Raw genomic sequence first — 26,677 nt, 5'->3', positions numbered from 1 at the left:
GTTGCGAAGCCCTACTCGTACTCGTACTCGTCGTCTTCTGCTTATCCGGGACCGGGTCGCGGGGGCAGCAGACTTAGCAGAGAGACCCAGACGTCCCTCTCCCCAGTCACCTCCTCCAGCTCCTCCGGGGAGAAAGGTGTTCCCGGGCCAGCCGAGAGATATAGTCCCTTCAGCGTGTCTTGGGCCGTCCCCTGGGCCTCCTCCCGGTGGGACGTGCCTGGAACACCTACTGAGGAAGGCGTCCGGGAGGCATCCGTTATAGATGCCCGAGCCACCTCAACTGGCTTCTCTCGATGTGGAGGAGCAGCGGCTCTACTTCGAGCCCCTCCCGGATGGCTGAGCTCCTCACCCTATCTCTAAGGGAGTGCCTGGCAACCCTACGGAGGAAGCTCATTTCAGCCGCTTGTATCCGGGATCTCGTTCTTTCGGTCATGACCCAAAGTTCACGGCCATAGGTGAGGGTAGGAACGTAGACCGACCGGTAAATCGAGAGCTTCGCTTTTCGGCTCAGCTCTCTCTTCACCACAACGGACTGGCACAGTGCCCCCATTACTGCAGCAGCCGCACCGATCCGTCTGTCGATCTCCCGCTCCATTCTTCCCTGACTCGTGAACAAGACCCCGAGATGCTTGAACTCCTCCACCTGAGGCAGGAACTCCCCTCCAACCTGAAGAGGACAAGCCACCCTTTTCCGGTCGAGTACCATGGCCTCGGACTTGGAGGAGCTGATCTTCATCTCAGCCGCTTCACACTCAGCTGCGAACCGCTCCAGCGCATGCTGTAGGTCTTGGCTAGAGTGGGCCAGCAGGACCACGTCATCTGCAAAAAGAAGAAACGAAATCCACTGGTCCCCAAACCCGACCCCGTCCAGGGTCCAGACCAGGAAGCAGAGTTGTAGTTTAACATACCTCTCTGCAGATCCCCCATTGAGACAGTGTCTTGCCCTCGGCCAAAATCACATAGATTAAAAACATATCTAAATGGAGCAAATTAAGAAAATCTAAAAAAATATATGATTCTAACTGAACTGAAAAAAAAAATGTGTTTTTTAACATTAGATCTCTGTCTTCAAAGACTTTGTTAGTTAATGACTTGATGTGTGATAATCAGATTGATTTAATTTGTCTCACGGAAACCTGGCTGCAGCAACAGAATTATGATAGTATAAATGGGTTAATTATGCAAATTTGCTAATTCCTGGAAATACTGTTCAAGGGCAAGGGTAGCAACCATGTTTCAGTCAAATGTGTTATTTACTCCTAGGCCAATCAATAGCTAAAATTAATTTTAATATCTAACCTTATCCAAGTTGCAAAGCACTAAACCACTGTTTGTTTTTTGTATCGTCCACCAGGCCCTTACTTTCAATTTTTATATTAGTTCTAATTTCTTATTTGATTTAATGTTAAATACTGATGATGTCATTTTAGTGGGAGTTTAAATTTCATTTTGACACTGAAAGTGAGTCTAAATGTCACCTTTTAATGCTATCTTAGATTTCCTTGATTTTGCTCAAAACATCCATAGGCCTACTCACTTATGTCTTCATACTCTGGACCTTATGCCAACATATGGCATTGAGTGTGAACAAATAATATTTCCTCGTAACCCTGTCCTGTCTGTCCATTTTTGATAACCCTTGACTTTAATTTAATTGAGTACTCCACCTCTGAAAGAAAATTTCAGTATCGTAGATCAATGCGATAACAACGTTTAAATAGTCTGTTCCATTTTTTATTTTCTCAGTATGCAGTATCACAGAAAAGCACAGTAGAGGGCAGCAATTTCATTTCTACCTTTTCACAAATTGAGATTCATGTTCATAGTGTTACTTCCTCATTGTGTGGGACATTAGCCAATGTAACCCTCTTGAAAACGAAGGTAATTGTTCATAGGAGGATGACTCCCTTTTTAATTCAGAGCTACGTACTTTAAAGCACGACGCTAGGAAATTGGAGAGAAATTGGTCCTCTACACAACCTACTTAATCTGGAAAAATGGTCCATTGTTGTACAAAAAGACCCTTTGCCAAACTAGAACAGCTTATTTTTTCTCTTTAATAGGGGAGAATAAGAATAATCCTAGGTTTCTTTTTAGTACAGTTGCAAAACTTATAGCTTCTTATTCAAAATTCTAGAGAAAATGTTTGCTAATCAAGTGTGTGAGCATAAACACAGTAATAAATAATCTGGCTTAATCTCATTTCTCTGGCAGATTCCAGTTCATTTAAATGATAAATCTTTTTCATACGCTAGGGTTACTTATGGAGTACCAGAGGGTTCAGTGCTTGGGCAAATTGTCTGTACAATATATGCTTCCAATAGCTAAAATGTTATGAATGTATGGGCAACTATATTCATGCATAAATCCTGGTAAATCCAATCAGTTAGGTAGACCACAGGCATGTCTTGAAGACATAAAAACCCAAATGACTTTAAATGTTCTGCTTTTAAATTCAGACAAGAAAAAAGTTGTCATCTTTGGACTACAGTCTTTGAAAAATAAACTGCTTGGTCAGTCTCTTAATCTGGATGGCATTAAACTGGCATGCCATAATAAAGGAAAAAAAACTTGGTTTTATTTTTGATGTTTATTATATCCCATACGTTTTATTAGGATTTCCTTCTTTCACCTCCAGAATATTGCCAAAATTAGAAATATTATGCTTAGGAGTGATGGTGAAAAACTAGTTCATGGATTTGTAACTTCAAGGCTGGACTATTGTAATAATTCAGTAAGACAATAAAATGCAGTTAAAAAGCCTTCAGTTTATCCAAAACGCTGTAGCAAGTTAAAATAAAAATAAAAAAGAGAGATCAAATCTCTCCTATTTATCTTATCTTCACTGCCTCCCTGTTAAATCTAGAATACAATTTGTTGTGACTATGAATCTGAAAATATTATTTAATATTAATATTTTAATATTTTATCAAATAATATTTCGGTCTGTTAAGGGTTGTCCTGTGAATACCAGCCCAGTAAGGCGATGGTATTAGGACAAAATAGAAAAGGGTGAGCCAAGCTCTGACATTATTGAACAGCAAAACTCTGCACACACATGGAATGAATTCACACAATTTCTTAAAATACAAGAATTTATTAACAAAAATAAGTCAACTCAAAGTCAAACATATTTCAATCAACAAACTCTTTACCATGCTAAAACAATCCAACTGAACTACCAAGCAGAATTAAAGAATAACGAAGACTAATGGGCTATGTACAATATAAACACTTTGATTAAAGGTGACTGAAAATCATGACCAAAAGAGTAATGCAACATTACCATGCAATGTTTATGTTTGAGAACCAAGGATTATCTTGAAGAATCTGGAAATGAAGTTAAGTTAGTCTTGGAACCAACTTAGGCAATAATCAGCATACCTTTAGACAACCATTCACAATGCAAGAAAATAATGTTTTAAAGAATGATCTGCTGAATAAAACCAACCTTCTGGATGACTAATTCTCAACGGTGTCTCATTAGCTGCCTTTGTTTATTAAAATAAATGTTATCAAGAAAATGGTAAAATATTTAAGAAAATATTTTGGAAAAGAGCCAAATCTTTCTGGAGAAATGGGGCTTAGTGGTGTTTACTTAGTTATCAAGTTTAGTAAAATAATGTTAGGGAAATATTATTTACTGGATTGAAAACTAACAACCTTTCTGGGTAGATGATCTTTAGTAGCAAGCACGTGTTCTTACCTGTTAGTGGTTAAAGCTAACAAAAGAAGCTGATAGCGTAGCACCAGAATCAAACACACACCTTTAAAATACCGTTAATAAAAGGGTTAAAATGCATAAGTGCGGACGCCGCGTTATGGCCGATCTTCTGTGTTTTAAAATCACACTTTAAATAAAGTTTGTCTTAACTTTAAAAACACAAACACAGAACACTGAGCACTTGGTGAGCAGATAGCCTGCTAGCACCAAGATAGCCGAGTTCAACAGAAACAAAACCAAACTTCATAAAATGAAATCGTTCAGATCATTTTATCCTAAATCTTTATATCACACTGCCCAAACCTAACCTCATAAACTGTGCTGAGGAGAAGTTGTCCGGGCGACGACGACGTTTGAAGAAACGTCCACAGTCAACAAACGGTTAGCTACAGCTAACCTCTTTAGCTGTGGGTAGTGGCTCGTTCTGTTGGCCACCAAACTGCACGTTACCGTAATCACGGTGATGCAGCTCCTGTTGTTCTTCTTTCAGACCGGAAAACTGCTTCACTTGGCTTCGTAGAGACAGCGTCTCTACCGGGAATTCTCTATAACACAGCTTGATTCTGTAGGCCTCAGAGAGAAAAGTCAAGCCAGGCTTGTACCTTAATTATTATCCCGTTATGAATGAATCTACCGGATACACATACAGTGATTCATTTGTACTTATCTTAGTGCATATGATCGATGATCGTATGACACTCTCGGATCCAGTTGAAGAGTTATGTCTGTTTGCCAGCAAAGAGACATTAGTGCGCTGGGTCTCTCTGTCCTTGTCCCTGTGTGACCCACGTAGAAGAGGTCGGTTCCTTGGGAAGGTGGGGGTTTTATACGGGCAGTGGCATCATGGGATGTCCGCTGTTACCCCCCGCCTTCCTAAGTTGCTGGAAGTCGGGTAATCCAATTTATTTTGAAAGTTCCAGAAAAGTTTGTACCACATCTTTCATGTTGTATCCATGGCTGTGGGTCCCAACAAATTTAAAATTCTGCTTTTCACATTACACACGTGGACAAAATTGTTGGTAACCCTCGGTTAATGAAAGAAAAACCCACAATTGTCACAGAAATAACAAATCTGACAAAAGTAATAATAAATAAAAATTATATGAAAATGCACAAAAGAAAGTCAGACATTGCTTTTCAAACATGCTTCAACAGAATTATTTAAAAAAAATTAACTCATGAAACAGGCCTAGAGAAAAATGTGACCAAAGGGACATGTTAAATCAAGGTGTGTCCATTAATTAGCATCACAGCTGTCTACATTCTTGTAATCAGTCAGTGGGCCTATATATAGGGCTACAGGTAGTCACTGTGGTGTTTGGTGACATGGTGTCACAAAGCCACAAAGCTTCTGGGAGAATATCCTATGGCCAGATGAGAGAAAAATTTAACTTTTTGGCAAGGCACATCAGCTTTATGTTCGCAGACGGAAACATTAAGCATATGAAGAAAACACTGTCCCTACTGTGAAACATAGAGGAGGCTCTGCTATGTTCTGGGTCTGCTTTGCTGCATCTGGCACATGGTGTCTTGAATCTTTGCAAGGTATAATGGAATCTCAAGACTATCAAGGGATTCTAGAGAAAAATGTGCTGCCCAGTGTCAGAAAGCTTGGTCTCAGTCGCAGGTCATGGGTCTTGCAACAGGATAATTACCCAAAACACACATCTAAAAACACCCAAGAATGGCTAAGACGAATACATTGCACTACTCTGAAGTGGCCTTCTATGAGCTCTGACCTAAATCCTATTGAGCATCTTTGGAAGGAGCTAAAACATACCGTCTGGAAAAGGCACCCTTCAAACCTGAGACAACTGGAGCAGTTTGCTCATGAGGAGTGGGCCAAAATACCTGCTGAGTGGTGCAGAAGTCTCACAGAAGTCACACCTCCTCCTCCATGCTTCACGGTGGGAACCAGGCATGTAGAGTCCATCCGTTCACCTCTTCTGTGCCGCACAAAGACACGGTGGTTGGAACCAAACATCACTGACTCATCAGACCAAAGCACAGATTTCCACTGGTCTAATGTCCATTCCTTGTGTTCTTTAGCCCAAACAAGTCTCTTCTGCTTGATGCCTGTCCTCAGCAGTGGTTTCCTTGCAGCTATTTTACCATGAAGGCCTAATTCACGCAGTCTCCTCTTAACAGTTCTAGAGATGTGTCTGCTGCTAGAACTCTGAATCTGAGCTGCTGTGACTCGGATGAACGTATCGTCCGCAGCAGAGGTGACTCTTGGTCTTCCTTTCCTGGGGCGATCCTCATGTGAGCCAGTTTCTTTGTAGTGCTTGATGGTTTTTGTGACTGCACCTGGGGACACTTTCAAAGTTTTCCCAATTGTTCGGACTGACTGACCTTCATTTCTTAAAGTAATGATGGCCACTCGTTTTTCTTTACTTAACTGCTTTTTTCTTGCCATAATACAAATTCTAACAGTCTATTCAGTAGGACTATCAGCTGTGTCACCTCCTGCACAACACAACTGATGGTCCCAACCCCATTTGTAAGGCTTGAAATCCCACTTATTAAACTTGACAGGGCACACCTGTGAAGTGAAAACCATTTGAGGTGACTACCTCTTGAAGCTCATCAACTGAATGCCAAGAGTGTGCGGAGCAGTAATCAAAGCAAAAGGTGGCTACTTTGAAGAACCTAGAATATAAGACATATATTTGCATATCTTCCAAATTCTTAGTTATGGATTTGGTCAGCTGGTCTCTCAATGCAATTGATCAAATTTTCTCGACGAGAAGACAGGGTGAAGGAGAGCCCAACTTGTCCGGACGGGACGTTTTTCTCTGGATACACAAAGGACTCCTGGCAGAAGTGGAGGATTGTGTGTTTGTCGATAATGTCAGTCAAGGATGTGGAAGATATGTATATAATTGGCTGTTTGATATCAGGATTTCTGCTTTTTGGAGTCAGCGGTTACCTGGCATATCGAGAAATTCTGAGAATGTCAGCAGCTGTTCTGGCAATTGTGAGGCTGCCTGGCATGTGTGATGGGATCTTCAGGGCGATCAGCACTCAAAATAAGATGTTACGTGAGCTGAATCGCAGACTGGATGTGATTCTTACACAGGATCGCAGGCAGGTTGCGGTTCCTGGACTCAGGGGTGAAATGCGATAAATCTTGGAGAAAGTTGTTCGCTCAAATCTGGCGAAAGACCAGGAATTTGGCTGTTTGGATTCGCCTTTGAGAAGCACCAGCGAGACTCTCAAGGCTGACGGAAAATTAAGAGTCAACCTAACCCAAATAATAATTGTTTTTTTTAATCTGGCTCCCCTGCATCGCATTGATGGCTGGCTATCTTCAACCTCTCCTGGAAGTTATGTAAACATGACGCTCTGCTCCCTCTGCCCTCTCCCCCCCCTTCCCTGAGGACATCTGTGGACCTGCTCAGAACTGTGTGGCCGTTTGATGAACATTCCAACGTACCATCAAGGACAATGGCCTCTGGGACAGTGCTTCATGGACTTACTTGCACACACTCACAGGCTCAAGATAAACATATGCACCCCCTCACACCACCTTCACCGTTCCCGGCATGATGTTGTTTTGTAAACTTGTTGCTTCTTTGTGCTGAGGTTTTTTGCAATCTCAAACTGTATCCTGCTAAGGATAAAGTGTGAAATATGATTTTGTCCCTCTACTTACCTAATGTGGCCTCTTTTCTCATCTAGCAAGGGCAGCGCCTGTGAGTGGGCAGCAAAGCCTCAGTGACCCGTCCCCCCTTGTCTTGTGTCAAGATGTATGTTTGGATGCGTTGTACTGGAATTCTAATTTCCCCTCGGGGATCAATAAAGTATCTTTGAATTGTATTGAATATTTTCAGTTGTTTCACTCTTTTTTGTTCAGTATATAATTCCACATGTGCTAATTCATAGTTTTGATACCTTCAGTGTGAAGCTACAATATTCATAGTCATGAAAATAAAGACAACTCTTTGAATGAGAAGGTGTGTCCAAACTTTTGGTCTGTACTGTATATCCTGCCAATATTCAAGCTTTTCGGACAATTGGATCGGGGTCAGCCCCCAATCCTGATGCTGTCATTTTAAGGTACTCTTAGTAACATTAGAAGAACTTCTTCAGCCTCCTGATCTGAACTTATCTGGCAGCAGGGGATTTCACTTGACTGCTGACATGCTAGGTCTTAGTTCATAGAGGCATTCTCTTAAAAGTATTTTTTGTTTTCCAGTTTGTTAATTTATTCCAAACATAAATTGCTAGCACAATAATCAGCACAGCAATTCCCACTTTGGATCATTGTCCAATATATAAAATAAGGGACTAAAATAGTCCACTTGCATTTCTTTCACAGACTAAATTTCTTGATCTGTTTTTGGGGCTTATGTGATTCATAACATAGGAAGTATTGTTCAGATCAGAATAATAATTTGGGAGTTTTGCAGGGTCAGGTGCATTACAGTAGTTGTTGGCATTGAGCACAGTTCTTCGCCTGCCAGTTCCTAACTAATCTCAAGATTGAACATGAGAGCTGGATGATCTGCAACTCCACAGCATTCTGTTTTAGCTAAAGCAAAGTTCTCAAAACATTTAATGTTGTTAGCCTGATGTTCAGAGAGCAAATTCTCGTCCCAACAGTCAGTCAGTATGACCGTGACGCTGCAGTTTTCACTGATTAGGCTGCAACCTTTCAATAATTTTAGCACTCTTTCCCCTGTTGCATTGTGCAGGCACATTAGTCACTGCCGTCTTCCCTTCCACGTGACCTTGGCTGATGTATTGCTTTCATTATCTGCTAATGTACTTGGGATGTTCATTATGCAGTGTTTTTTTATATAATGTTGCTGTCTCTATGTGTGTGTGTCTGGCTTTGCTCCAGGTGTAAGGACAGACTGTGTGGATGAGCTTTGTGTCTTCCTGTTGGTTTGTGGCCTCAGAAGAGTCAAGGACCCACTCTATTTGGCAGAAGTTTTTTCAGGTCTTATTATTTTTGCAATTTTTGTACTGTATGCACTTGGAGTAAAAAATACCATGTATAAGCTAAAGATATTCATACAGCATTAACGTTTTTCTTTACCATGTGACAACTACAAACTTTTAATGTACTTTACTGGGACTTTATGCCATAGATCAATATTGAAGAGTGCATAATATTGAAATGAAAAGAAAATGATACATGGTTTTTAAAACATCCATTTGTATTCAGCCCCATAAGCCAATTCTTTTTAGAACCACCTTTCATTGCAATTATAGGTGCAAATATTTTAATGTATGTCTCTAAGCTTTAGACATCTAGAGTCTCAGATTTGTGCCTATACTTATTTGGAAAACAGCTTAAGCTTAGTCAGATTGGATGCATCTGTGATGAGCATCGTTCAAGTCGCTACAATTGGATTTATTTCCGAACTATGACTGGGGCATTCTAACAGATGAAAATGCTTTGATCAAAACCATTTAATTGTGGATTGGGCTCTATGGTTAGGATTGTTGAACTGCTGGAAGGTGAATCTCCTTCCCAGTCTTAAATCTTTTGCAACCTCTAACAGGTTTTCTTACAGGATTATCCTGTGTTTAGCTCTATACATCTTCCCATCAACTCTAACCAGCATCTCTCTCATTGTTGAATAAAAAAGATTCCCACTGCATGTTACTGCCACCATCAATGGAGTGTGATGTGGGATGTTTTTTTGTTTTTTTTTTTTCAGATGAAAGTTATGAAAGTTTTTCACAACACCTATTTGTATGTAGTCCTGTTTAGCAACCGACCAGAGCACCATCCTCCTTGGGTGCTGTGCCACTTACATGTCCCATGAAAAAGGGCAAACAGACTTCTCATGGCTTTTTTCTAAGCACTCTTCCAAAAAGGCCAGATTTGTTGAATGCATGTTTTTTAGTACAGATTATTCTACCTGAGCTGTGGATTTCTATGAGTCCTCCAGAGTCACCATATGGCTTATGACTGTTTCTTTAATTAATGCTATCCTTGCCTGGCATGCCAGTTTGGGTGAACAGTCATGTCTTGGTTGGTTTGCAGTTCTTTATTACTCTTTCTATTTTTATCTGACAGATTAAACATTGCTGCCTGGCATCCCTTAGGTTGTTGTTTTTCTGCTTTGTCTTCTACACAACTTTTTCCCTGACCTGTTTCTAACAACCTATGAGGTTATCAAAGAGCAGTGTATTTATACAGAGAATAAATTGTACTAAGGCGAACTCATATTTCCTAACTTCCTGAATTTTATTGAAGAGTCTTAGAGTAAAGGGGGCTGAATACATTGGCACACAACACAGTTTTGTATTGGATTATGCCCTATTTTGTGTTGGTCTATCACAAAAAATCCCAGTGATATACAGTGAAGTTTGCAATGATTACATGAAGGAATGTGAAAGGCTCAAGGGGTATGAATACTAATGCAATGCAATCAATCTAAATATCAAGTGTGAGCCCTTGACAGCTGATAAATTTACTCAAAAGGTACCCTGTGGAGAAAATTATGTTAAATCTACACAGCTGACTTTGAAATTATTGGAATTGTATGTCAAAGTGCATTATTATTATTATTATTGTCATTATTATACAGACAGGCTTTTATATTGTTTATTCCTTTGATGGATGTATTTCCTCTTTAACTTAAATTCAGTGAAAACTGTTGCAAATTCACAGAACCTCTAATGTTTTAATCCGTCACCATTTTTTTTCTTTCATAGCGCACAGCTATGGTAATAAGACAGCACTAGAGGGCGTAAAATTGTGCATTAATGTTTAGACGAGCTGTGTGATGATTTTCATGTGCTTTTGAATTAAAATCTAGTTCACTCATGCCTAAAAGCATATGTGGTGCTGTAGGACGGTACAATTGTAAGAAGCCTTTTAAAATACATGCATGAATGCATAATCTAAAAATGATAACTATTCATCCCCTTACACTCCAAACTGTCTATGTTTACATTGCTCCCTTATCTTTGCATGTTTCAGAGTGGCATTCTGAGAACCATCTCAATATACTGATCATAATCGGGCCAAAGGTAAGAATTGATTGTATACATTGATATATAGGTTTTGACAAGGACATTTTAAATTCAGATTATTTACTTTTTTTTGTTTTATGTGTCATAAAAAGCACTGTGCTTCTGAATGTCCAGAGAAACCTGGCGTGTGAAGTCAGGGAACCTCTAATTGGATGTAGCAGATATACAGGCTTCAGCTGTTAGGCTGAAATTAAAGAGCAGCTCTGGAGGGAAAGGTCTTCACTGTAGCAACAGTAGTGGTGCTTTTTTTCCCATTTTCTAACCTCTAGCTATTTCGCTATTTGCTAAATTGATCCGCTGGTGACCCCAGATTAGCACTTACCATTGACTAATGAACTGTGCAAAGCTCTTCCATTTTCACACAAATAAACAGAGATTACCTGGAAATGCACAGGTTTATGTTACAGGCAGAGTTTGTGGCCCGGTCACACAGCATCATACCTCTGTTCCGTTTATCTCCCATGGACATATTAACCGCACCTGTACAGGCAGTGGAAAAAACTGCAACTGAAAAATTGCATCACCTACTGACTGGTTGATTTATGAAAATATTCGATCAGTCAAATTAAATATTTTAAACATTTGCAGTGCCTTGCACAGATATTCATACCTCTTTAAGCTTTTTACATTTTGCTACACTACAACCACAAACCACAGTAAAACGTGTTTTCCTAGGATTTTATGTCATAGACCAGAAGAAAGTAGCCCATAATTTTGTAGAAAATTATACATGTGTTTCAACAATTGTTACTAATAAAAATCTCAAACGTGCATTTGTATGTATTCCCTTTTGAAGCCTCTAAAGAAAAATCCAGGGCAACCAGCTGCTTTCAGACTACCTGTGTGAATTTGAATTTCTTTATAAACCCAGCTAATCTGTGAAGATACCAGAGGTTATAGTGAACAAACAGCATCCTGAATACCAAGCAGCAGACAGGTCAGGTATCCAGCTAAGCAAACTAAAAGTGAACAGCGTCCTGAAAACCCCACTATGAAACCCAGTGGTGGCAGCATCATGCTGTGGGGATGCTTTTCAAATGCTCTTCATCAAGAGGGATAGAGAAGCTTCTTCAATTTGAGAAGATGCATTAGCCAAAATACATGCCATTAGAAGAAATCTCTAGAGAATATTAGGCACAATCTTTGGAAGCCATTCATCCTTTTCCCTGCTCTTAATAATGATACTTTGAGTTGGTTTATCACATAGAATTCCAGTAAAATACATTCAAGTTTAAGATTCAAACAAGTGACATGAATAAGGTGACAAAATGGTAGAGTTTAAGGGTTATGAATACTTTTGCAAAGCAATGCATGGTGCCTTTGTCTTCTTAGTCCTGCAGATAAAAACTCAAATTCAGAATCAGTACTCTGCTCACTTTGCTGTTTCATTTCCAAAATGTATAATTGATTTCTATTTTCTGTCTTCATCTTCTCTTTCCCCTGACTTAACATTGATCTCACCTTAGTATATCATATTTAAGCATCTGTTCATTTGCTCAGACAGTGGTGCCAGGCAAAAGGTATGTTGTGCTTATAGTTTCACTCAAAAAACAGCTCAGTAAGACATAGCCAGAGGCACATATCTTATTGCCGCTTCGTGCTTTTGCTACGCTGTGTTGATGCTTGATGAAACGGTTCAGTGGAAGCAGAAATGTGTGATTCATCTTGCTCATCTTACCCTGAATCACAGCAAATTCATGTTTGTTTTTCTGTAAAATAAATAGATCTCAGCATTTTTAATCTTTCCATTTCTTTGGTAAAAGATGTTTTAATTGCTTCCTTTTTTCTTGTTTCTTAATTTCTTTTAAAAATCATTACCTGTTCAGAGGATGTGAATGCAAAATCAGAAAATACAGGAGGCAGAATGAGCCATGCCCTACTCTGACTATAATGACGCACTATAAATTCCCCTCATAATAAGCACTCTGGCTGTGCAACATCTGTCAACAAGAGCAAAATTCAGGTCAGCTGTGTTTGTCGGCAACATCTTACTCCTTTCTAACTGCGCTTTATTAATGCTATTGTAAATATAGTTTATGAAAAGGGAGAAATGTTTTATCGACTTTACGTGCCACTTTGTGACTTACAAAAAAAACTAAATGAAAAGAAGCTTTATTGATACCACAGGGGAAATTGTTTTGTCCCACATGCAGCACAAAAACAATAAACTAACCATAGCTCTAAGACAAATCCCAGATTGCACCAGGGCACCAAAATGCTCTCTATTCAGCATTTATTGCACACTATCTTAACAATAAATTAGATATTGTCATTCGGGATCATAAGATGAGCAAGGGCAAAAAAAGCCTACCATTATGCTTCGTGGCATCACTGACCCAAATGGCTACGCTTTGACTTCTCTGAAGGCAGGCTAATGCATGCAAATCCTACATTGCAATTAATCAGATTGGCCTCCCATCCCACCCTGACCCCAATCTCTGATAATACAGGATTTCCAGATAGTGATTTTCTCATGAAATAAATTATTGTGTCATTGTTTATCTTATCTCTCTGACTAAGATTGTGCTGGAAACCTTGATGAAAGTAAAGCTGTTATGGATCTAAAACGTCAGTGTTTGTTTGTCTTCTTAATCTTAAATCTATACATGTATTTATTTTCCAGGTTGATCCTGCACTCACTGCTAAAGTGGAAGCAGTTGTTAAACGGTAAGGCCCATCTTGGAAACACCGGGATAGTCAACTTCAGGGACAGTGAGGCCAATTTCATTATTTTTGCTTAAAACTGAAAATATTTGGATTTGACATCAAAAGATTAATATGTGACATTTCAGCTTAATTTCCTGATATACAGCTCAGAAGCAATATTTGTAAGGAGAAACAGATATTTAGTTGAGCAAAAATACTGAAACGTGTGACTAACAGGTGTTCCCCAGGTGTGTCCTATTATCTTAGTTATTCAAAAATAAATAAATATAGTCCTGCATGTCTACACCCAATTTGGTTTAGCTTGTGCAGACTGCATTTATGTAGTGCTCAAAAAATAAAGGAACAATTTTTAATCATATTATAATTTCAAGTCAATTAAACTTGTGGAATATTGAGCTGGTCAGTTAAGTATTAGAGGGGGTTGTTGATCGGTGTCAGGTGCATTAAAGGAGCAACAATAAGATGACCCCAAAAGCAGGAATAGTTTTGCTAGTGGAGGCCATAGATATGTTTTCCCTGAGTTTTGGCATTTGACCAGGGTCATTGTCACTACTGGTAGCATTAGGCTATACCTGGATCCTACAGAGGTTGCACAGGCAGACCACCTTCACCAGGATGGCACATCAATATGTGCCATTGCCCGAAGGGTTGCTGTGTCTCCCAACACAGTTTCAAGAGCATGGAGGAGATTCTACAAGACATGCAGCTGGTCTAGGAGAACTGGACAGGGTTGTCGGTGGTATTGGGATAAAATCCTTAGACCCATTGTTACACCCTTCGCTGGTGCAGTGAGACCTGGTTTCCTCCTGGTGTATAATAATGTCCAGCCTCATGTGGCAGGAGTATGTAGGCAGTTCCTGGAGAATAAAGAAATTGATACCATTGACTAGCCTCCACACTCTCCTGACCTTTCAGATATGATGCCAGCAGTGCAGGATATCAGGAGGAGTTGACTTTAGTACTATGTATAAAATCTGTGTTGGAGATCTCCCCATATCGATCTTTTTAAAACAATAATGATGAACAAACTAAATTCACAATCATGTTGTTGGCTGAGCATGAAATTTAAATCATATATCTGATCTCCTTACCCATGTCAGAAATGGTTTCTTGGCCTTGTTTATGCTTTTAAATCCTGCTGCTGGCTGGTTGCACAAACCATTTCTCACTACTACATCCTCCTCCTTGACCTTTCAAAACCAGCTTGCTTCTATACAAGTCAGCTTATGCAGAGCTTTGTCTATCTCGCTCAACGGGTCAGGGGTATAACAGAGGACAGACTTGTTTCAGACATCCTCACCACTTTATTTCAAACATGCAAGCTCCTCTGTGAAACACAGTTTAAGTAACGACATAACTTGGACTTGGACTTGCATGGCTTCCTCTGCTTCTGCAGCAGCAACTGTTAAGCTGACATAACAAAGGAGTTAATCTGAAACAAAAACAAGTCATCCTCCAGGCTTAAACTCCATATAGCTTGAATTTCCCTGCTGATAAAAGACACTGAAAGGACTACCCTCTTGCAACCATTTGCATGCGAGGAATTTGCGGGAAAATATTAAGTATTATTCACTTAAATGTTTTAAGCAAATTAAGTAAAAACACTTTTCACCTAAAAATGTGGTGTTCAGTTACAATAATACCTTCACAGTTGATCTCTTATCTCATGTTCATCCTTTGAAGTAAAATTAAAGTGTTTGCAGTCTAGAGCAAACATAAACTAATTGTCCTAACTGTTCCAGTACATTTAGAGGGGAGTTCACATGAAATGTTGGTGTGCTACGAACCTCCTCTTGGTTTTATTCTTCCTCCCACTCTCAAGTCTTGACTTAGTTTGCAGTTTTCAGCTAAATGCTTTCACCACAGCAAAACTCTCTGCAGCAGGAAGCTGCCTTGTTTGGTGAAGACTTTACCTGAACTCACAGTATGTGTCACACTCATTGCCGCTATGTGTCCTAGCCTGAGCTTGTCGTTGCCGTTCAGCATCATTCATGCCTATGTTGGGCTTAAGTCACGCAGAACTCAGCTTTGCTGCTGCCTCTGCAGGGCCACAGGGGTCTTCTTGGCACAGGAAAGGAGCCAACGGAAGCTGCATGCTGTCATGAAAAGATGCTTTGCCGTAGTCAACAGCTCTGAGTCAGAGGGCATGTCAGCAGCCATCTTGGAGGTAAACATTTGCAAGGTAACAGTACAGAAATGTAGGGGTTTCAGAAAAAAAAATTATTTTAAGGTATTTACAGCAAATTTCTTTCCTTACACCATTTCAATAGTGAATGTAATAAAGATGTTCTTATAGTGCTTTTTATTTGGCTAATTCAAGGACTGTTAGCCAAATTAATTGCCTGATTCCAACATGTCTATTCCTGAGTGAGTCAAGCATCCAAATCCACTTAATCTTCTTTAAACACAGTCAATTAAGACAATTCACAGTGGGCCTAAAATCTTTCTAGTATATTTGGCTGTTTAACTCCGCAGCCTGCCGACGCCAATGCAAATCGCTAATTCTAAAAGACAACCAGAATGAAGAGCAGGCTTGACGGATGTCTGTATGTGTCATGCTAAAAATAAGCAGGAGTGTTTTGTACCAGACTTTAATTGTACAGGTACATCTCAGTGACTGAGAATCTCATTGAAAGTAATCAATTCAAAGAGAAACTTTATAAGCATTCTTTATACACAGCATGATGTATTCCAACAGTTTGTTTCAAATAATTTTGATGACAAGGCTTACAGCCAATAAAAAAATGTATTTTCTCAAAAAAATTGTTTATTTTATAAGAACAATTAAAAAGGATAACCATTACAGAAATGCTGGCTTTTTTGAAAGTTCGTTGTTTTCTGAGCAATTTCTGCACTCCATAGTTCGTTAGGGTTGGTTGAATTACACTTCAGTGCAGCGTGGCATGTAGCAATCAGCCTGTGTTGCTGCTGGCCTGTTAAGGAATTCTAGGTAGCATTAATAAAGGTCCTCTGCCCATCTGCATTGTTGGCTCTAGTGTCTCATAGATTCTCTTTGGGGTTTAGGTAGGTTAGTTTTAGTTTTCTTGCCAATTCAGCAAGGTGATTCTATGGTCATTAAAGCAGGTGTTGTTATGGCATTGTGGGCAGGTGCTAAGCCCTGCTGGAAAATGTAATCAGCAGCTCCATAAAGATTGTTAGCAAAGGGAAGCATGAAGTTTTTTAACATTTCCTGCTTGACACCTCAGATGACATGGCTCCCCAAATCATTACTGACTGTGGAAACTACAAAATGAACCTCAGGCAACTTGGATTCTTTGCCTCTTCACTCTTCCTCCAGATTTTGGGACATAGGTTTTCAAATGAAATGCAAAATTTACTTTCACATGAAAAGAGGACTTTGGACCAACTAGCAACTGATTTCTGCTACATTCTATGCCTGGAGAGTCCCCCGTAACCCTTGAATCAAATTTGCTTCTCAAACCTCTCAATGCTGCAATTATCATTATTGTTTGTGCAAATTTTATACCACAAATTTTCCTTCCACCATTTTTGTTAATATGCTTGAACAGAGCACTATGTGAATAACCAGCTTCTTTAGCGATGACCTTTTGTGGCTTAATGTCCTTGTGAAGGGTCAGTAACTGTCTTCTGGATACCTGTCAGGTTCAGCAGTCTTTACCATGCTTATGTACATGATAATATGACATTTTGAATTAGTCATATGTAATATACATTTTTTTTGAGAAATGTAACTTTGGGTTCTCGTTTACTGTAAGCCACAATCGCCAAAATTAAATGAAAAAAACACTTAAATATACATTGAAATATATGACTTTGTGTAATGAATCCTTTTAATATGAGTTTGACATTCTTAATATAAATACTGAAATAAATAATTTTTTTCATGATATTCTAATTTACTGAGATGTGACTGTGTTTGCCTCTGCTTTACAGGCCATGGATCTCAGAGTCCCTGTGCTGGCGAGGAATATACCAGGAAATGCAGCTGTGGTGAAGCATGGTGTGAATGGGCTGCTGTTTTCTTCTCCTCAGGTATATGGCTCCTGACCAGGTTACCATTCTCTTCTGTCTAAATAAGATCTGTGGCCCACATACTGTTTGAGGAATATATAGCAGCTACAGCTACAGCATGCTGTGCTTTAACACAGCTCTGAAGCACTGATTCACAACAACCAAATATCTGCTTACCTCAATAATAATTTATATTGATTTTATTGTGAGCACATTGATTGAGCTCAGAATAAATCAAGAGAATAAAAAAGGCACCAAATTACCACATTGGTTAATTAAAACAGTAGCAGCAGACTGAAAAGTACTAAATAGGACATGTTATAAAACTGTTTAGCTTGCTGCTTTTATTACGTTTGTTGCGTGCATAGTGAGGATAACATATGCTAAGGACAGTTGTCAGGGGGCTAAAGAATGGCACTCTCAAGATGCCATGCTGTGACTTGATGTTGTTGTGATGGCTGAGTTAAGTCCTCGCTGCACGTGTGCTCAGCTGAACTGCTGCCAGAAAGGTCACACAGATGGTTAAAGCAACTTTGACCGGATAAACTTTGACCTCAGCTGAAGCTAATGGCCAGCAATTGCCCGCCAGTCTCCCATCTTTTCACTCTAGACAATTTTCTTCCTTGTTGTAAAAGCTTCTCTTGTTTTGGTTAATTGGGTTTCTAGCTTGTAAAACTAACATGAGCATAAGTTATACAGATATTAACTAAGGTGTCAAAGAAGTATACAAGTACTTTAAAGCTTTAAACCTATACAGTTACAGTTGGGGGTGTGTATACAGTCATCATGAGCAATAATCTTATATTAATTTTGGGCTATTAATTATATATTTCACCCATTCTTTTACCTCTGTGTAATATTTATAAAACAGACAACTTTGAATTAGGTGCACAGATTGGAATTTATTGCGGCTTTTCTCCAAACCACACATATTCAAAAATATACACACTCAAATAAATGCATGAACCCACTCAAATATTTGGTTTAAAGCCTCTTGACAAGTTGTCACCTGGCCAAACACATTTTGTTGCCACGAACAAGCTTCTAGCATGATTCTATCTAGCTATTTGACACCTATTTTAGGTTGAATTGGTAGAAGTTTTTTTAGATTTGTTGGTATCCTTGCAAGGGACTGACTTTTAAGTATAGCCCACAAATTTTGAGTCTATTTAAGGTCAGGGCTGTCCAGAAGCTAAATTGTAGCCTGCTTTATCTTTTTTAAAACCAGTTTTGTTATACATTTGGGACACCCAACTGTATCCAGGTTTCAACCTTCTAACTTATCATGTCATTCCCCAAAAAATGATGGCAGGATTATTGAGTAACAGTCCAAAACTCACGTCTATCATAATCTGTAAGATGCTGAAACAACCTATCACAGCTCCCAGTGAGGCAGGTCTGATATCACCATAAGGTGAGAGGATGTTGACAAAAAAAAGGCTTTGTTTCATGAAATTGAGATCTTAAGGGTCAACTGAAATTTGCAGCATGGACAGTCCAATGTCTTTTGGAGAAATGCTCAATCAATGAACAAGGAAACGTTTGATATGTTTTGCCACATTGACATGAAACTATGTTTGGAGGAGTAAAGGTGGGGCTTTCAAACAATAGAACACTGTATCAGCTGTCAACTATGGTAATGGCAGCATCATTAAGTGGGGCTTTTTTGTTGCTTGAATCACTGGTGCAAAGCACAAAGTGGGTGGAACAATAAAGGGAAACTACCTCCTTATTTTTCATTATCAGTTAACCCATCAGCCAGATGGTTGAAACTTGGTGTTCCAGCTGAACAATTATCCCACACACATTGTGGAATGGATAAAGTAGGGTAACATTCAGCTTTTGGAAAGCTCTTCTCTCAACTATTCTGACAATTTGTGGACTATTAAAAGCAATGTTTGTGACCTTTCCTGCCTTGCTGTGTAATTAGACATGAATATAAACGTGCTCATAAGCTGAGCCCAGTACTTCTCCTGAAAAGTGAATGCTCTCATATGGCCAAAGAGAATAGCTGCTTCCTGCCACGAGCCACTTTATATATGATCCCTTCACTTGATGTGAAGACTGAAATAGCTTGCTGACTGACAGTAGCTTAACTTGATGTGCCGTTGGCTCTCCGCAGCAGTAAATGTTGGCTGCCATCTTGCAACACTTCAAGGCACTTTGACTTCATTTGCTTAAACACTTCTCTCAGCTTTCTGGGCCAACAGATAAGCAACGAGGAATCTGGATGATTGTGTGGACAAAAAACATCTCAATCAAGGATCAGTCAAATTTTTAATATCTTTTTTTTTTTTTTTTTCTTGGACAATGATGATTAGACAGTATTGTTCAGCTGCAACCTATGTATTGTTTGTTGCCTTTTTTATAAGCAAATGAGAGATGGCAGCCAAAAAAACATGCAAAAGTCTGTTGGACATCTATATTAGGATCTGAAGCCACAAATATCTTCCACTTTTGGCAATATAACAATACATTTGAGGTGTTTTCTAATCAGAGTACTGGCTTTATCATGAATTCTGCTCCCGTGCCCGGGATTTTTTTATGCTTTAAAGTAATATATCTCCAAGCAACTTTACTGGTAAGCTTTAAGTGGCTCTTGGCAGTAAATGGGTGTGATTTCGGCTTTATCCTCTCCAGGAATTTGTGCACCAGTCTCAGAGACTTCTGTCAGATCACAAGCTGAGAGAGAGGGTGGTGAGGAATGGAAAACTTTACGTGGAGGAAAATCACAGTGTGAAACAGGAGAAGGAAACATATCAGAGACTGGTGGACACGCTGCACAAGGCCCAGTTTTCAGCCTAACTCTATACTTTCTGAGGAACCTTAGCAATAAATATATGTATGTATGTTAATTGTACTGCTTTACAATTTTTTTTCTATTTATTCAAATAAAAACATGTTTTATCAGCCCTGCCTCAATGTTAATTATGTAGCAGTGAAGCAAAGACTTGGATGTTTTTGAATGTCGCATAATATATTTGATGCCTATGAAATTGCTGGTAAACTGTCATGTATGTAAATATAAATATAGTGTAAGAAGACTCTGTGAAACAATTTTACATAAAGGGAACTATAAAGAGAATAGTAAATAAAAATAACGAGAAACGTCCCTTGCTTTTTTCTCATTGGTTAGTGATCTGAAAATGATTGATACTTGAATTGTTTCTCATTCTGGTGAGACAAAAAGTTATGTTCATTACTACTACTCACTACTCACTCATTTTTAATGAAGTGCAGCAATTGGTTTTACAGATTCAAGAACCCAGCAAAATCTGAATTAGTTTAAAGGGCACCGGGGCAAATGAGGTCCTTCCAATTGATTGTACAGAGATTGGTTTTGGCAATGCCCTGAGGCCAGGATGGATAGAAAAACTAAAATGAAACACCAAAGTTGAAGAGGCAAGTCAGTGGTTTACCTTCATATTATAACACATATGATATAAAGTGTCTCTCAAGAGTACACGCACATGTCAAAATGCTCTGTTTTTAAGTTTTTTTAAAAATATTCAGATGAAAAGCTTAAAAACCTGCACTAACCTGGTTGCAAAAGTTCAGCTTATCCAGTAAGGATTTCTGGCATTTGCTTATTTGCAAGTCAAGTGGATGGTAAAACAAATATAAAATCCACAACATTATGTATACAATGTACACTAGCAATGGTAGTTATGAATTACTGTAGAAAATATGGGACACCAAGGACAAAATAAAAACTTGATATTTCTCCAGAATTGATGACAAGACAGAAATTGGTCAAGAAAGCTGAGAAGAGGCAGGCAGGAACACTGAAGGAGCTGCCGGATTTTCTGATTAGTACTGGTTTTCTGTATGTGATGTGTTCTCCTGTATGCCCCACACATCTAGGCTAAGAAGTAGGGGTTGCAAGGCATGGTTTTTTTCTTCATATGAAAACATCCAAGCCTAGCTGAAATCTCCCACAACTTTGCAGAAGAATGTTGAAACCCAGCTTGAACTTTGGGTTGATAATTCCAAAGGGTGTGTTTGGCACAGGAACACTTTACATCACTGACAGAACACCTTACCACAACTATGGTGCTGACAGCCTCATGTTTTGGGGTAACATTTATTCAGATGGAACTAGAGATTTGGTAGAGGTGGCTGAAGTTAAGAATAGTTCCAAATACCAGTTAGCTTTGACCCAAAATCCTTAGGTTCTTTTTAGAAATCTAAAGATGATGTTTTTTTTTCAGTATCATTTTCAGTCCAACCATATATCCAAATCAATAAAACACTGTCTTTATTGCAGGAAAATTAAAGTTTCAGGCTGGCCTAGCCACAGTTTAAAACCTAATCTGACAGTAGATCTACAGGGGTCTAAAGACGGCTGATCTGATAGATTTGGAAAGCTTTCTGCAAAGCAAAGGCAGCAAATATTGCCAAGTCAATTTGTAGGATGCTGACAGACTCCTAACAAGGAAGAATGCTGAAAATCAATCAAAAATGCTTCAAAAAGGAGTTAATACACACTTATACAATCAGGTTGTTGCACCTCTCCATTTCTAACCGAACTGCTTATTACAGCTTATAATGCTATTATACAGTATGTGGGAAAGGTTTTGAAATGACACATGGTCACATTTTTTACAACACAACAACCTGGCATTCTAACTTGGTCTGTACATTTTTGAGGACCACTGAAGATAAACACAGTTGTTCACGAGCATGATGTTTTTTTTTTTTTTTAAGTTAAACAAAATCAAATAACTTTATGTTTTTATTTTACATTTTATTATCATTTTATATTAAAGCCAATTGTTTTATCAATAAAAATGTTTGGCTGCGCTCACTAATATATGTGTTATTTACATGTTTGTATTTTATTCTTAAATATTTCTTTATTTTCTTCTATATCTCCGAGTGTCTGTAGCGTTTCACAAAGATATCCTAATGCAGCATGAACATAATGTGGCTTTGAATATTGTATATACAATAACGCATCTGCTCAGCTGTCTGTAAAATTATCAAACATATCTATTCTCTTGAATTAGGTAATACAATATACAAGACATGTATTTGTAAAAGTCCTTAATGGGCAATGAAATGTGGAGGAGGCCTTATACAAAATCCAATTTTTTTGACAAAGGCATTGAGGTGTTCGAAGCCACATCTGCTGCAAATGTGAGGTCTGATCAGGTTCTGTGTTATAAGTGGTCCCCAGGCTTTATGATGGGCACTTGAGGTTCTTCCCCACTACACTCTTCCTTTCCAACCCAGTTGATACCATGGCCGTTTTCCTTGGCTGCGAGGTGTGACGACTGCTGGCGCTCCAGCGTGGAAAATGTGGTGAACTGAACTCTCTTTCTCTTGCTGGTGGGCGAGTGGAGAGACTCGCTTTGTATGGGTTTGGTCCTGTGGGAGCTGGCACAGCTGAGAGGAGAGTCTGTTACAGAGGCCAGGCAACTGGCCCTCCTGGAAAGAGAGGCAGTCTTGTCAGGCCCAATGTCAATCACAGTGGTTGCTGTATGTGAGTCTTGCTGGATTGGACTGCATGGCACAGTCATCACTAGCTCAGCGTCTGTGCCCAGCCAGACCCAGTCATGCCTGTGTCCTGTTGGCTCTTGGCAATGAGAGGGAGGCTTTTTATGCCTGAATTTTACAACATATGAAATACAGTTCACTAGAAATACCAAGATGGCAAGGCAAAAAACACCCAGCAGGGCATACATGCCAATTTCCAAGTCTGTGAGAGGCCTGTTGGCCAAAACTTCTTCACCACTTTGCACCTCTGGCATTTCTGGTCCAGGGATCTCCACCTTGGTGGGGAAGTTGTTGTAGTTTACCAGATTTCCAGGAGCTTTCACAGTGCTGGTAAAACTAACAATGTTTGTATCCTCCACTATGATATTGTCTGATCTGTATTCTTTGCTGCTGTCTCTGGGGCTGCTCATGAGACTGACATTCACTGTGCTGGTTGGACTGCCGACATTTTCTGGTCTTCGTGTCTTGCCCACTCCTCCAAGACTGCCGCTGGTTATAATGGTTCTCTCTGTAGATCTGATTGTGGTTGGGATCCTCTGAATGGCACTCTCCTCTTTGTTAGAGTTTGGGATACTTGAAGGAAGAAACTGAAATGGCTTTCTCTGCTTTCTGTCACTGTCCATCTCTTCCCCATCGTTGCCATAGTCATTATTGCTCTCTTTGTTGCCAGCAGAGCTTCGGTCAATGTTACGAGTACTGCCACCTGGCCTTCTAGTGTTGGCCTGAAACTTGACCTTAAGGCTGCCATTGCCCACAGCAACAGTACTTTTGCGTTTGGACTTTTGGCAGGTTTCACAGATGGACATCTCTACTCTAACTAGGACTCCTTCGCCCTCGCCTTCCGCCACTACAACAGGAGGTTTGCCCTGTATTGACACCACTCCCTGATCAAGGGATGTCACTGTCAATCTGTAATTGGCTGGATCATAGATGTCAAGAGGTGTCAGGTTGCCATCACTGAACTGGACCCATGAACTAACCAAAGCTTGCTAAACAAAAGACAGAAAAAGAAAGAGATTTTGATGACCTCAAAGTTCTTTATTCCCTTAGAAACATTAAAAATAAACTACATAATAGTACCTGTTTGGGGCTTTGTAGAACCTCTTGTGTGGTTGTTGTTGCCAAGATGGCCCTGCTACTTCCCGAACTACGTTGTAACTTCATGGAGAGTCCAGTAACCACTTGAACACCTAACTCTGTGATGCTCACTTTGTCATCCACAACTTTGACTGTTGTCTTTGCCAAGATAACATCAGACAGTGGAGAAAACACCTGCCAGAAAACAATGCCGGACAAAATAAATAAAGAAACTGACTGATGGAATCTTCATGTTAAAAATAATTTAAGAATCCAACTTCACTCAATTCTTAATAGAAGCTGGTTGTGCAATTTGACACTGGTTAATTTCTAAACCTACAATAAACAGTGATCAGCCTATTACCTGGATGTTTGTGGTCCCAAAGTCTCGGCCTGACAGAACCCTTCCTTCATGAAGTCTTGCAACTCGAGGATCCTCGACCTTCATGAAGTATCGCACCAACCTTGTAATATCCACCTGCCAATCCGAGCCCAAAAAATAGGCTGTAGGGTCCCGCGGGTCTTCCTGCTCGGCCACAAAATGGGTTAGAACCCGCACAAGCGAGTGTTGAAGTTGGAGCATGCAACCTTTGCCCTTTCGTTCAGCCTCATCACTGTTCCAGCCAGATCTGGGATAGAGGCATGCAAACACGTGAGGATCCTAATTCTTATGTAGGTAATGCCAGCCTTCAATCATCTAACCCTTCCTCTTTGCGTGATTGGATTACATACTTATTAAATTACTCTGAATGTCATATTTGTCTTTAAACGGACAAAAGTGCAGAGAAAGAAGTCATCGGTAGGTCGATGATCACTGGTAAGCCGCTCTTTTAATGGCTTGTACTAACAGGCTTCTGACTAGAACATTCACTTCTTGACATCGGGACAAACAACAAGAACAACGTGGGGAACAACAGAAACAACAGGGTATAAATACAAATAAAGAGTACAGGGAGAACCAATGAACAGCAAGACCAGGTAATCAGGGAAACACAGAACAGGTGTGGGTGAGACTACTGGAAGACAAGACACAGAACTAAGGGTAAACAGAGAACCAGACCAGGTATAAATGTACCAAAACTCAAACTAAGACAAAGACAGATCCTGACACTAAATTAGAGAATCATGTCCTTTAGATTCTTGGAAAAATGTTTCAAACAACGTGAAAAATTTTTTTTTTTAGAAAATCTAATGTAAAAAACAAATAAGGGGAATTTGTAATACATACTATATGTCTCTCACCTTTTCGAGGTCAGGATCGGCACCCTCCAACTTTTGATCTGGCTCAGTTCTGTGTCTGACAACTCAATCTGCAGAGGGAGCCGAGGCATCCACACATTTATTTCGAGCTGAGCACTCAGGTAGCTGTAGGTGAAGTTTACTATCATCTTCACCTTGCCTTTGGTCTCTTTGCCATTCACAAAAACATACTCACATCTGTCTGACACCTAAATAAAGGACGAGACAACATCAGACAAAACAATTCATCAGACTCCACATAACAATTTGATCACCTGTCTGACATCATGACTTTGTACTACAAAGTAAACAATCCCTATCAAACCCAAAGTAAATTTGTTGTCCATGAAGGAGAAGTTTGTCATCTAACCAATGACAAAAAATAATTAAATATACCCATAAAAGTCACTGTTTTAACATATAGGCAGTTCCTACAACAACAAATGGGCTTGCAGCAGTTTTGCTCTGCATGCTACCACAGTAATGTCAGCTGGCTGTAATAAACTACCGACATGATCACCAGTCCACAGCGTTAGGAAGAGGCAGCATTGCAATTTTATGTTAATTTAAATATCTTGCAGTGTGGTGCTGCCATCAGTCCTCTACCCACCAAGTGCATTTGATGCATCTTAATTTTACAGGTGACCTTTGCAAGTTTTCTCAGGTCCTCAAAGATCTCATGGACATTATGTGACATTTGTCAGTAGTTTCTCCATCTTGTTAACAAGTTCTTTTCTGCTTTTAGTTAATTAGATGCACTATTCTCAGACTGTGGTACTGATGCCGTTAGCAGTAGGTGTGCTGTTATTTATGGTACTTTGAAGACATTTTATATTAGATATAATTTGCAAGGTAAATGTCAATGATTTAACTTTTGCATACTCAGGTGTATAAGCTTTTATAACAGCTTCATGGCAAAAATGTGTATGCACTAATAAATCACAGATCAATAAATGTCTTTCCGTTCTTAAAAACAAAATTCCCAAGCAATTGCAGACTTTTTCATGAAAAAGGTAAATCATTTTCTATAAAATAAAACGGGGGATGGGCCTTCAGTAATAAAATTAATAATGTGAGTGCCAGACATACAAGAATTTCTGCTATAATGGGAAAACAGTTGAATCTAGTGGAATACAGTAAAGATTTGAATATGGCAACTGTTTATAAAAAAAAAAATGCTGTTATTTCTAAATGCATGGTTTTATACCGTAAAGCAAGTGAGATTAAAGATTTGGATATGTTGGAAGTCAGTTGGGCATTTTTGGCATCCAGAAAATGTCTGGCATTACATAAAAAAACTACATTAAGAATACTAATGCAATTAAATACTTTTTGTTGCTAATCTAAGACATATCCAAGATTTAATTCTCCATCCACATGTTTATTTGAAAAAAAATATTCGCTTTTTGTGTTGGGGGTATATATTTAATTCTTCAAATAATAAAGATTTTTTTAAAGGGTTAAAATCCTGAAAGTGAGTGG

At 39.3% G+C, this 26,677-nt stretch overlaps 2 protein-coding genes across 9 annotated transcripts in view; one reads left to right on the top strand and one right to left on the bottom strand.

The window, feature by feature from the left end:
- glt1d1 (glycosyltransferase 1 domain containing 1) overlaps window positions 1-20,290 on the top strand; it is a 32,913-nt gene extending 12,623 nt beyond the window's left edge. For 3 of the 8 annotated variants that reach the window (XM_047382247.1, XM_047382246.1, XM_047382243.1), the window contains exons 7-13: window positions 8,571-8,669; window positions 10,668-10,717; window positions 12,187-12,240; window positions 13,344-13,387; window positions 15,434-15,569; window positions 17,303-17,401; window positions 20,021-20,290. In XM_047382247.1, coding sequence (XP_047238203.1) covers window positions 8,571-8,669; window positions 10,668-10,717; window positions 12,187-12,240; window positions 13,344-13,387; window positions 15,434-15,569; window positions 17,303-17,401; window positions 20,021-20,185 — 647 coding nt within the window. In that variant the 3' untranslated portion in view covers window positions 20,186-20,290. The remainder of the gene's footprint in view (window positions 1-8,570; window positions 8,670-10,667; window positions 10,718-12,186; window positions 12,241-13,343; window positions 13,388-15,433; window positions 15,570-17,302; window positions 17,402-20,020) is intronic. The other 5 variants (XM_047382244.1, XM_047382250.1, XM_047382248.1 and 2 more) reach the window with 5 other exon arrangements.
- A 347-nt stretch (window positions 20,291-20,637) lies between these two features.
- Window positions 20,638-26,677, bottom strand: part of LOC124878346 (transmembrane protein 132D) — a 61,844-nt gene continuing 55,804 nt past the window's right edge. Inside the window, exons 6-9 of the mRNA XM_047382241.1 lie at window positions 25,199-25,404; window positions 24,321-24,585; window positions 23,960-24,151; window positions 20,638-23,868 (exon numbers count right to left, since the gene is read on the bottom strand). Coding sequence (XP_047238197.1) covers window positions 22,543-23,868; window positions 23,960-24,151; window positions 24,321-24,585; window positions 25,199-25,404 — 1,989 coding nt within the window. The 3' untranslated portion in view covers window positions 20,638-22,542. The remainder of the gene's footprint in view (window positions 23,869-23,959; window positions 24,152-24,320; window positions 24,586-25,198; window positions 25,405-26,677) is intronic.

Source organism: Girardinichthys multiradiatus, chromosome 12, assembly GCF_021462225.1.
Source record: "Girardinichthys multiradiatus isolate DD_20200921_A chromosome 12, DD_fGirMul_XY1, whole genome shotgun sequence".
Classification (NCBI taxonomy): domain Eukaryota; kingdom Metazoa; phylum Chordata; class Actinopteri; order Cyprinodontiformes; family Goodeidae; genus Girardinichthys; species Girardinichthys multiradiatus.
The sequence above is the reverse complement of the archived record's forward strand: the minus strand, read 5'-3'. Positions and strand labels throughout refer to the sequence as shown.